The 12,541-nt window shown below is 39.1% G+C and overlaps 1 protein-coding gene across 1 annotated transcript; it reads left to right on the forward strand.

The window, feature by feature from the left end:
- The first annotated feature begins 296 nt into the window (after nt 1-296).
- Nucleotides 297-11,191, forward strand: LOC138959438 (E3 ubiquitin-protein ligase CHIP-like). The gene is made up of 7 exons (XM_070330936.1): nt 297-520; nt 1,707-1,905; nt 2,223-2,388; nt 3,521-3,596; nt 4,488-4,544; nt 6,036-6,152; nt 6,648-11,191. The coding sequence occupies exons 1-7, from the start codon at nt 431-433 to the stop codon at nt 6,771-6,773; spliced, it is 831 nt and encodes a 276-aa protein (XP_070187037.1). The 5' UTR covers nt 297-430; the 3' UTR covers nt 6,774-11,191.
- Nucleotides 11,192-12,541: the final 1,350 nt, after the last annotated feature.

Raw genomic sequence — 12,541 nt, forward strand, 5'->3', positions numbered from 1 at the left:
GAAATGCAAAGGAGAAAATATGATTCTATTCTTTGCGTGTTGAATGATATAAGAAATTGTTGTTGTTGAAATATGTTTGCACTGTGTGACGAAATATGTAAATCATTGCGTAAATACGTTTCATACTCAATCATCAAACAATTACTTCTCCCTATTCAGTATTGGTTCAATTAATTCGTTGGAAAAGAAGGAATAGATGCAAATCTAGAAAAAAAACACTCTAATTCACACAATGACGAAGATGACTATGCATTTATCAATCTACATGATCTAATGGTGAAAGGTATTTGACGTAGTTAAAGGAAACAACGGTTACTCCCCAGCTTACAGCAACATGGAACCTTCCTGAAAGCTGACGAGATATAACGAATACGAATCATCCGACGCCTGTGTAAAATTGTGTTACAGTTGGTTCTTGCAGTCCACAAAGATGAGTGCTGGTGACTTGAAAAATCAAGGAAATAGACTGTTTGCTGCTCGGAAATTTGAAGATGCCATACATTGTTACACCAAAGCTATTGTAAGTGGTGTGAAAGTTAGGTACTTTCATCACTGTATGTCGGTACCCCTGTATGTTGTGTATTGTTTGAAGATGTAAACTACGCCCTGATTACCGTCCTTGAAGGTTAAATCAGTGTGCAATCTTTGAGGAGGTATTTACACTTTTTAGATAGTCATGCCTTTACCAATTGAAGTGCGAAGTTACTCCAAGGAAGTGAAGGAGTCAGATCCTGAAACCTGATGTTGGGTAGCCTATGTTTCATGTTCAGGACCTCATGTTTCATGGTGGCATGTTTCACGCATGCATGGTTTGCCTATTGTATTATGTAATGGAAACAAAACATACATATTCTAATAATGTTTTTTGCTGTAATTAAGATGGACAAAGACTCTAGCTACTAGCTAGTGATCCTTTTCTCAAGTTTCTAATTGTAATTACTGTAAATTTATACAACCAAGTGCTTAAAGAGAAAATGTACTGATGCTTTTTTAATTCTCTTTTGTCAAGTTTGTAAACTGGGCATTTCCTTCAGAGTGCATTTAAACAAACACACAATCAAACCCTCAGCAATAACTTGAATAAGATTTTACCAAACATGACCCAAGAGATTGCTTCCTACAAAAGGAACAAAATTTGTGAATCTATTCATTTCTGCAAAATTAAAAGTCACAAAAAACAGACAGTTCTAACTCCTAAAAAAGTTCAGAACAATATTTAAACTGCAAACTGTGATAGTTGTACTGATGTTTTTTTCTTCTCTTTTGTCTTTTGTCAAGTTTGTAAACTAGGCATTTCCTTCAGAGTGCATTTGAAGAGAACATAATCTTTTTGCTGGCTTTCTCATTTTTCTTTCTTTCCGAGAGAAGAACAGTAAATTGTTCTTTTCTCCTTTTTTGTCTTAAAACTGCTGTCACCTTTTGGCAGAATAATGTGTGTGACTGTTTCTTTTTATCCTCGCCCCGGGGGCAACCACATTTTTTGTTAGAGTAACTGTTTATTTTGTGTGTGCGCTGTGTCACTCAACTCACTATGTGTGTGCACTCAATGACTCATAGTACTGATCACTGGGTCTGCATGGTGGTAAGTCAGTGAGTATTAAAATGCTGAGTATGTGAAAATGAAACAGGGAAACAGTAGCATATATAATATATATATACATTCATGTAATGTGTATATGTACATGTACTGCAATTTTTTTTTGCAGATGAAAAATCCGAACACGGCAACATACTTCACTAACAGAGCACTGTGTTACCTCAAGTTACGGAACTGGGAACTAGCATCACAAGATTGTCACCGAGCCCTTGAACTTGATCGTAACCTGGTCAAAGGTCACTTCTTTTTGGGCCAGGCTTTGGTCGAGTTAGCTTTGTACGATGAGGCTATTACTCACCTCGTGAAAGGTATGCTTACAATGACTGGAGAGCTTTACGTAAATTAGGATCACATTTATTTCTTCAAGGAAATTAGAGCTGGATGGGAGAACAACTACTGAACCTTTTTTTTTTAATCTAATTGGTACGTTAGGTCTTCAAGGTTGGTTGGACATGTGGATCACTTTAGATTTTTTAGTTTAGTTGGTCAGTTTTCGTTTGAACAATGCAGTGAATGTACATGTTTCAAATTCAATATGTAGTATTTCTTTAGTTTTTCTGGTGCATCAAGGTTTATTATCATTACTACATTTTTATGTTACTGTTATTATTGTTATTACCTTCAGCACATGACCTTGCCAAAGACCAGAAACTCAACTTCGGTGACGAGGTGACAGGAGCCCTCAGACAAGCCAAAAAACGACGATGGAATCTGATTGAGGAAAAGCGCATACAACAAGAAATCAGTCTGCAGTCCTACCTCAACAAGCTTATCAACGACGACAGAGAGAGGTGACATAATATTCGTATTTGCAGTGATCACCTACCTAGCTGTTTTTCAAATATAATAAGTTTTTCTGGTATTCTGAAAGTCACAGGTTTATGATGTTACAAGTTAATATCCCCTTTCATTGTCTCTATCAACACCTGTTTTTAACCATTTGCTTCCCTTTATAAATAAACCGAACATATGACTTCATCATACAAACAGAAATCTTCAAAATCCGTTTGGAATTTTGGGTTGGGAGATCTTTTTGTGAAATGACATCAACACCCTTCGGCGATTAATCAATGCATTTCAATACTGGAGTGCTAACATAATGTCTGTCATATTTGAAGTTAATGCTACTTGATTTTGCTTTCCAAACTGATACAGAGTGAACGGGAGACAAGGGGCAGTTATCAAGTTAACTTGCCTCGAATAGTGAGATTGACATGCTTGAGACCTTACTTGTAACACTCGAAGTCAAACTTTCTCTTTTAACCCCTGAAGACAGTGAGCCCGATAAGCTCAGTTTGTAGAGTGCCTGACCGACGATACGTTCTTTCAGGTTGATTCTCCCAGCAAGCAAAACCTTTTTTCAAAACTTTTTTTTATCTTTCAACTTTTTTTTCTGAGCTGTTACTCCTTGTATTTTATTTCTGCTTTTTTTCATATGAATGCTTTTGATGGGTGTATTGAAGATAGAATTAATCAAAGGGTTGCATAATTATCGAGTACTTGCGGTGAACAATTTTATAGAATTACACATTCTATTTTTAGGAAATTGGTGTTTTTTTAAACGCCCAATGGGCGCTTGTATCACCGCGTGTGGACTGCAGGTAATAGTTGTTGATCACTTCTAATCAATGAACTTCTGTGAAGGTGTACTTAATATATATATCTACTGAGCAGGACATTTTGAAGAAAAAATGTTTTGAAATAATTTCAAATTTATCTCGTCTTGTTTTTGTTTGTTTGTTGATTTGTTTGTTTTGCCATACTTGCTTGTTTTGCCATACTTGCTTGTACGCCCTTTATTGTGGGAAGGGGAGTTTCCTGTTGCTATTGTGTGTTTGTTTGCTTTCTGTACCTACCAATGGGGAAGTGCGATTTGAGAGCTTTGCTCATGTACTGATGTGTGCTCTGATTGACTGTCAACAGGAGGGTCAAGGAGTGCAAGAAAAAAATTGGAGACAAGGACTCGTCTGATGATGTTGAAAAAATAGAATATGAACAGGTAGAGAATAATGTTATTATTGTTTCTTCTTCTTCTTCTTCGTTCATGGGCTTAGACTCCCACGTTCACTCATGTTTTCAGCACGAGTGGATTTTTACGTGTATGACCGTTTTTACCCCGCCATTCAGGCAGCCATATGCCGATTTCGGGGGAGGTTATTATTGTTAATTAATATATATATTCTGCCTTCTGGCTCTCCGAAAGAGGCACTCCGAAGGCGGCGAATGGCTGCCTAAATGGCGGGGTAAAAACAGTCATACACTAAAAACCCACGAGTGTACATGCGAGTTTCAGCCCATGAACAAAGAAGAAGAAGATGCCTTCTGGCTCTGAATTAATGGGCGGCTCTGGTGAGGTTATGCCCCCTCTTTCTTTCGGCTGGTAACTGGCGCCACCTCTCGGCAAGATCACACGAGAAAGAAAACAAAACTTGCATTGGTCCCAAATAGCATATCGGTTTGGTAACAGTTCGTGTGTAAGTCGTGCATTTTATACGGTAAACAGACAATGGTCGGTTCTGGTGAGGTTATGCCCCTTCTTTCTTTCGGCTGGTAACTGGCGCCACCTCGCGGCAAGATCACAGGAGTTGTCTCGCGTTATCACCCCAGAAGCGCTCATTCTTGTCATCTCTTCCTGTTTTGCAAGACCAAAGAAAGATTTTCAGAAAACGTATTAAACCTCTTCTCATCGATACATTTACTTTTTGCATGATCTTTTTTAGTTATCCTGCGGTTAAAAAAATCCCAACAAATCCCGTCAAGCACCTACTACAACAGCCAGAGAAAAAGAAGACAAAAATTGTAAACACAATCTTACCTCATTATGGTGAGCCTCTTTAAGAATCATAGTTGTCATACATGTACCATACAATTATGTGCTTTTGTTGGGCAGGATCTCAGGTTGAAAGAGGTCAACGAGCTCTTCACACAACTGGATGAACGCAGAAGGGTAATATATATGTGGTTTTAATACAGAGCTGTGTGTCTTAAATGGTTTATCTCCCTTAGAATTTTCTATCAGGAAGTGTCTGTCAGTACAGGTTCATTGTTACTGGCCCTTACACGTATGAACAATAGAAACACGAACTGTGTGCAGTGAGCGTAAATCAGCCAGCAGTTTTCTTTTTTCATTATTTCAGAGCAAACAACAAAAATGGTATTGTAAAAAAACAAACCTGCTTTGACTCTATACAATGTGATGGGGTGGAAAGTGGACATACGTAGTAAGTTGGAAGTGTAGTTGGTAGGTAAGTGAATGATGTCACCTAATAGAAGTAGATCCCAAGGTAAGGAGAACACCATGTGGGTGTCTTGCACTGAACCAACAACACTTGCATTCGACATGGACTTCACAAACGTGAAGAGTAGGATAGACAAGAGTTTACTGGCACAGACTGAAAAAGCACTTGATGCAACATGAAACTCTGGAAAACCATGACTGTCGGTTCACAATTTAATTCCTGTTCCTTTCTCTCCTCACCTCGCTAACCATCCGAAGCTGGTGAGCCAAGACACACAACAAGTACAATGCAGTCTATACCATGAAATGACAGAGTACCAAACAAGTTCGTCTTCTCTCAAGTTCAAGCAAGTTCTGTCCTCCAAAAATCTCACACGCTTAAGATGCACATAGAAAGTGGTGGGGCCAAAGCAACCAATCAACAATTAGCTAATAAGACTGATCAAGACTTACATCGCATCTCATTGGTCAAGGCAAGTAAACAAATCACAATCTTACAGACACAAGGCTGAACCCGGCAATCTGAAAGAGAAAAGCGACATTCTAACGCCCTCTGAACGAGGCTTTGATCGGAGAGCATCAAACAACACAAGAACATCGTCCGGGAGGCTGCACCTGGCACGACCATTAAGTTGCGTAACTGATCACCTGAAGGTCTGAGGTATCCGCCTGTCTGTGGCTTTAACTTAACAAAAGACTAGCCTCTCCTGGATCGACACAGACAGCTGAATGCGTTTACAATCTACAGGTGTCTGAATATGTGCATCTCAAAATGAAACAGAACAGATCATTCCATCAGTCTGATTAGACAAAAACATTAAGCGATCAAACGCCCCCACCCTACCACAAAGACAAACCGCAAAAAAACATCAACAAACAAAAAACAAAGGCAGAAATAAAGAAACTTGGAGAAAAGGAAAGAAAAATTCTGCAAATAATTGAGTTGTCAATTTAAAAATATTTGTCCTGTCTTGGAGACAGGTTTATTTTTAAACTTTAGGGATGTTTAGTGTGTCTCTACTTGTCCATGTGTGTATGTGTGGGAGAGGGAGAGAGAGATCTCGGAGAACAAGACTTCAGCTGACAATGAAGCAAAACATATCTGAGAACTTTAATAAATTTAAGCTCTGTTGTAAGTTTATTTATCTGTTTATGAATGTATGCTCTATGATCTACTTATTTTCTCTTTATTGATTGCAGAAAAGGGATGTACCTGACAACCTCTGTGGTCGAATTAGCTTTGAGATCATGCGGGAACCAGTTATAACACCCAGTGGCATTACATATGACAAGAAAGATATCATCGAACACTTACAAGTGAGTCGTCATACTGTGGAACTCCCCTTTTTACGACCTTTAAGAATCTTAGATAATCAGGTCTTAAAATGGAGGAAAATGTAGAGGTTATAAATAGAACATCTGAGAAAGAAAGGTCTTATAAAGGGGGGGGGGGGGGGGGGGGGGACGTCTTGAAAGGGGGTTCCACTGTTCATTTGCAATTCTCGAGAGTGTCACTATGGAAGAAGAGTGCAAGAGGTGTGTGTGCGTGCGTGCATGCATGCATGCGTGCGTTGTGATCAACAGGGTGCAAAAGCAAAATCTTTTTTTTTGAGACCAATGTTTTTTTTTCACGCATTTGATTGAGAACTGAAAGCGCTTGATAAGATTCCCTAGAATAATGTAATCATGTTGTTTGAGAAATGTGTGAGTGTGTGTATGTGTGTGTGAACACACCTTGCTTAATCTCTTGCTTATTTTATTTGAAAAGAATGTACTAGGGGATTAAAAGTTTCTTTAATTTTTTCCCAACAGAGGGTAGGACATTTTGACCCAGTGACTCGGACAACGCTCACCCAAGAAAACCTGATTCCCAACCTGGCCATGAAAGAAGTGATAGACTTGTACCTGGAATCAAACCCTTGGGCTGAAGACTACTAGCGGCCCCCATGCGTATTTAATTAAGTGAATTAGCTAGCTATCAAAATGGTATTTGTGTGTCCGTATTAGCCTTCTAAATTTTTTCACTTCTCCGACTATTATTTTTGGGATGTTTATTAGTGTTAAAGTCACACGGGCGATTCAATCGATAAGATTCAATCGCGTGATTCGATCTTGAGCCGATCGCAGATCACATCGTAGGCCATTGACCCGTCACACGATGAACGATTGACTAACGATTGACGAACGATAACTCCACGTGAGCGGGGCGGAAGTGAACACCGCAAACGGCGAACGCTAATGTTTTGGACTGGGTGGCCGAGTGGTAACGCACTTGCGCTCGGAAGCTAGAGGTTGCGAGTTCGACCCTGGGTCAGGGCGTTAGCAATTTTCTCCCCCCTTTCCTAACCTAGGTGGTGGGTTCAAGTGCTAGTCTTTCGGATGAGACGAAAAACCGAGGTCCCTTCGTGTACACTACATTGGGGTGTGCACGTTAAAGATCCCACGATTGACAAAAGGGTCTTTCCTGGCAAAATTGTGTAGGCATAGAAAAAAATGTCCACCAAAATACCCGTGTGACTTGGAATAATAGGCCGTGAAAAGTAGGATATGCGCCGAAATGGCTGCGATCTGCTGGCCGATGTGAATGTGTGATGTATTGTGTAAAAAAATTCCATCTCACACGGCATAATTAAATCCCTTTGAATATGTGCGCGATATAAATTGCATAAAAATAAAAAAATAAAATAAAAAAAAATAAAAATCCCTGCGCTTAGAACTGTACCCACGGAATACGCGCGATATAAGCTTCATATTGATTGATTGATGTTCGAACATCGTTCTACCTTTCTGAAAAAAATACCTTTCAGCATTACGCCTTTGCGAGAAATTAAGTTCCCAGACAGTTGCAATTAATGGTTCCCGACCGCTGTACACACCTAAAATGTCTCCTTTATATCTGAGTAAGCAACTGTTCTTCCAAAAAGTTTTGAATCGACGAAGAGACGCTGTCCACCACTGTCTGCCATTTTTTCAAGTCACGGCACGAAGGCCGCAACGACGCGTTCTGATTGGCTCTGCGCTGCGGTTGCACTACGACTGGCTCGCAGGAATAGAACAAGTTCTAAAGCTCAAACCTACGAGGGAATCTCATGAGACTGAGTCATAGCTTTGTCTTAGCTATTTTCTAAGACTCAGTCGCCCGTGTGACAGGGTAAATCTCACGATTGAATCGCGCATGTGACTGCCCCTTTACACTATTTGAAAAAATGGCTTCATGCAAATGAGTTTGTTGTATGCTGCGAGATGTCGCTTTGACAGACATTGAATGAAAATGGAACACACTTTGGCAGACCCCAGTTGATAAAAGAAAAATGCTGGCACGTAATGTTGTATCTAACTTGACGGACAGTTAGACGGTTACCCAATGTAGAAAGAAGTGGGTTTTTTTTCTGTGGGTTTCTCCTGAGATCTGAACCTCGGCAGTTTCTTTGAAATTAGAACACTGCATGTGTTAAAATTTGTGTGACAGTATTTACAGTTCAAATGTTGTGAGTAGCCTCCCTTTGAAACTGACTACATATTTGAAGAATGCTTTATTTTACAAGATCTTCATTTGGGGCCGAGATTTATCACAGACAGAACCCTACCATTCTAATCTAGTGTAGTTTGCTATTCCAGAAACGGAATGTGACTGCCTAAATGGTGGAGAATATAACTGATTATATATGTAAAAGCCCACTCATGGAGAAAATTAGTGCTCATAAGAGATGCAGTCCACAAACTCAAAAGAAGAAGACTTCTTGGCTATGAGAGAACTGAGTACTTATTCAAAAGCAGGAACATCTTACTGAGTCTCAAACGATCATCCTTATACAGAGTGAAAAAGATTGTCATGTGTAATGGTTTAGAGACAACAACGGCAGTAACAGCAACGTGATTGACTTTACAGGTTTTGTTATATTCTGTGTAACTTCGGTTCTCACAGCTCTGGTTATTTCTGACCTGTAACTCAATGCATTCCTGTGCACATGAGAAAGTAACATATTTTGTCATTTGTCCAGGGAGTGTGTGTGTGTCGCTGTGTGTGTCGCTGTGAGAGAGAGATAGAGAGAGAGAGCGAGAGAAAATGAGATTGATGAGCGGAGAAAAAGGAAAATTCTGTACATTTCAAAAGCCACATATTTGATGTGAACACTGTATTATTGGTTTGTGTGCCTTGGGTGCCCTTGTTATGACAAGTTTTTGTAATGAGTATTAAAAGAATATTTACCCTTCTTAACAGAGTTGTATTTATTTTGTGATTTCATTTCAGTTTTTTTATCATCAGGTTCATGGTTCATCATGTCAGATTTTGTGTTGGTCAGGCATGTACTGGCATCAAAACTGCTAAATGCTATTGGTATGGTATGGGTTTTTGTGATCAAACCTTGTTGGACCAGTCTTTGAAGTTTGGCAAAAGGTACTTCACAAAAACAAACAAATCTTATTGATGGTCATGAACATATAAAAGTTTATTTTGATTTAGTAATGTTTTGTGTATGGTCTGGCTTAGTATGGAAGGATTTACCGATTAGTAAAATATTGTATATTTTTTAAATAAATAGCAAGTCTCAAGGAAAAATACCTTCAGACAGTAAATATTTGTTTACATTTTAGTTGCAAACTGGATGGTGCACTGGTGTAAGTATTTATTCAACGAATGTATAAGTCTGACAAATTGCAGATAAGGTCCATGGGTTTTTAATCAGAAGCAGTGCTTGTAATGCACACATGATAACTTTATTACATTGTATTTGGAATGATGCAATGCCAAAAGTATAAACAAAAATCTCATTTATTATTTGTTAGTATGTGTGTTTTGTGAGTTTTTGATTTGCAATTTGTTGTCCATTAGATCTTTCTTATATGAAGTGCTCTTACTTCTATTTGCATTCATTTACAGGAAAATGATGCATTATCAAATGTTGGTTGAAAGCTTGCATGTGTGATCTAATTAAGATGTTCATGACAAACTTGATCAAAGAGTACAGATTAGATCAATGTTTGTTGTTGCCTGTTTGTGAATTGTTTCTTTATGAATGTTGTTACTTTTGTTTGTATGTTTGTTGATTGGCATGACTGTGTCATATCTTTGCATAAACAATGGGATGATTAGGGAAGACTGAATGTGGTGAAGTTTTAATACAAAAAGACATTTCTCTTCTTAGTTTGAATTGCTGGGCTGAACTGTTCAAATATCGATAGCTTCAGGTATGGCTTTTCCAAAATTGGTGCAAGACACGAATGTTCACAAAGATCCCAAGCACAGGCAAAAGTATCAGGGTTTGAAATACATGCATGTGGGGAAAAACACTGGGTAGCTTGACTCGTGTTACTGTAAGGGATAGCAACCCCAAGGACAATAATTATTCCAAACAAAAAGCGCTCAAGAGTAAATGTAGGGGCATTGAAGTTGCATCCTCTACTATTGTTCAGTGAGGTGCTGCTGTTGATACAGAAACTTTATCTGACAAAGATTACGGTAGTGTTGTGAGCGTGGAGCTAAATAGTTAGATAACCTCAATCTCCACCCCCCGTAACCCTTTCTTTGGTGCATGAGACAGCATAACTGAAAAGCAAACTGGAGGCAAGTTGCCCCCACCCCCCCTTGTTATTTTTTTGTAAGGTGATGATGCTAGAATTGTTTATTTTTCTCTGTTTTTCAACTTTCCATACGGACCACCACTTTTGGTCGGTCCCTTGGGTGGTTGTTGTAAACATGTTCAACTTTATGTCGTTATTATTGCACAAACACACAACCACCACACATGCATTTATTTTTTGCCTCTTTTTGTTTGTTTGATGAATTGGAAAACAGTTTAAGAGTTATCTTTGTGCTGGACTCAACAGGTTTACAGTCAAACCTGTAAATAACCACCACCCGAGGAGCCAACCTGAAACGGTCTTCATAGACAGGTGCTCGCTATGAAAAGATGAATTATGTAGAAGAAAAACTTGAATGGTATCCTTCGGATTGGTCCTTTTGAGCAGATGGTCGCAGTCGAGAGGTGTTCACAAGGGAAGTTTTGACTGTACTTCAATTTTGCTGTTGTTACATGTACTGTACTGCAGTCAAAAATATAATTCACTTTGATTTTATTTTAACTGTACTAGACTTAGTTTGCACTCTCTTTTGTTCTTGTTTTTGATCAATTGAAGAATGTGTGGAAGGATGAATGACACATGAAGTGGATAAATGTATGCATCTGTGTCGGTGTTATAGTTTGAGATGTTTTTAAATACCAGACATATTGTTGATTATAATGGACAGATATGCTGGCATGCAACCCTGTCATTGACTCGATCATCATTGAAGGCTATTTGTTTGTTTATGAAGCTGCATTTTGCATGATTTTGTGATGATTTTACTGAAACAACCCTTCTCTTATTAGTTTATGGAACAATGTGTGCATGTATGCATGCTTGTGTGTGTGTGTGTGTGTGTGTGTGTGTGTGTGTGTGTATAAAGTAAATACGCCGAAATACAAGTGGAAGATAAATGTGTCTCTTTACTTTATGCACCTGTGCACACATTTTTGAATAACAATTCCTGGAAAGGAATGATACAAGCTCGAGATTCAGCCAGTTCCTCAGCATACATGTGAGTCAGTCTGTTCCATACAGATAAATGAGTTTACATTAAGAGGGGTGGAGATGGGGATTGGTGTTTCCCTAATCTGCAGGTCTCCTCTGACGATTAAATAAGATTTAGCCACTCTTTAAACCTGAACGATCACTTCGCAAAGAAGACTGGGTCACAGGCACTTCAAGTAGCTGACACGGGGGACTTGGGGTGGGTTCTCCTGCCCGGTACTGCTACAGTGGAACCCCCTTTTAGGACATCAATGATCAACAAATCTGAAAAAAATCAGGTCTTGGAAAAGAAGGGAGTCTGAAAGTGGAGGTGAATATACAGTTCATAGAGGTAAAGATTAGTAAATCTGAAACAAAGCAAGGTCTAAGAAGGGGGGAAGTTTTAAATCTTTTTGACTCGCCTCAATAATCAGTGAGTCCTAGTAGTGAGCAGTGTCCGCCCGTATGGGCGGTTGACCTGCCGACCCGGCTAAGTTAGTCTAGCGGCGAACAATTTAAACGTTGATGTTATATATATTATCAAAGATGTCTATAGAGCTTTGAAACTCTAGGGTTTGATGATCTCCCTACATGACCAAAGTCTGGTTGACCCTTGTTAAATTTTAAGGTTACAGTGGGATCGACCCGGGTCATGTTTGGGTCATAACGTCTTTAAAATGTTTTGAAGGTAAAGCTTTGAAACTTTGCACAGCCGGTTCTAAGATTTTGATGACCTCCCAAGATGACCCAGATCTGGTTCAGAGGTCACAGCTAGGGGGGCTGTGTTTGGGTCATATCATATAATGAAAAACTTGCTATCCACTTCTTGAACGTTTTTGAAATACAAGCTTTGAAACTTTTCACACTCCTAGAGTTGGATGACTTCCTGACATGAACCAATTAAGTCTGTTTGGCCGTCATCAAAAGTTGGGGTCACAGCGGGGTCGAGTTGGGTTCACTATAATTATCAATAAAATGGAATATTATCAATTTCTTGAAGATTTTAAACCTTTAGCTTTGAAACTTTACACACTTCTGGGGTTGGATAGCTTCCCGGCGTGACTTAAGTCTGGTGGACCTCGTCAATTTCAAGGTTAAAGCAGGGTCATGTTTTGGTCATACAAACTTAACGTTGATGTTCTCTTCGATGTTCT

Source organism: Littorina saxatilis, linkage group LG2 (genome assembly GCF_037325665.1).
Source record: "Littorina saxatilis isolate snail1 linkage group LG2, US_GU_Lsax_2.0, whole genome shotgun sequence".
Lineage (NCBI taxonomy): Eukaryota > Metazoa > Mollusca > Gastropoda > Littorinimorpha > Littorinidae > Littorina > Littorina saxatilis.

Excerpts from the sequence above, each read along its gene's own strand:
- LOC138959438 (XM_070330936.1), top strand. The coding sequence starts at position 431 with ATGAGTGCTGGTGACTTGAAAAATCAAGGAAATAGACTGTTTGCTGCT. Across the intron at positions 1,906-2,222 it reads TATTACTCACCTCGTGAAAG|CACATGACCTTGCCAAAGAC; the intron begins GTATGCTTACAA and ends TATTACCTTCAG. Across the intron at positions 6,153-6,647 it reads ATATCATCGAACACTTACAA|AGGGTAGGACATTTTGACCC; the intron begins GTGAGTCGTCAT and ends TTTTCCCAACAG.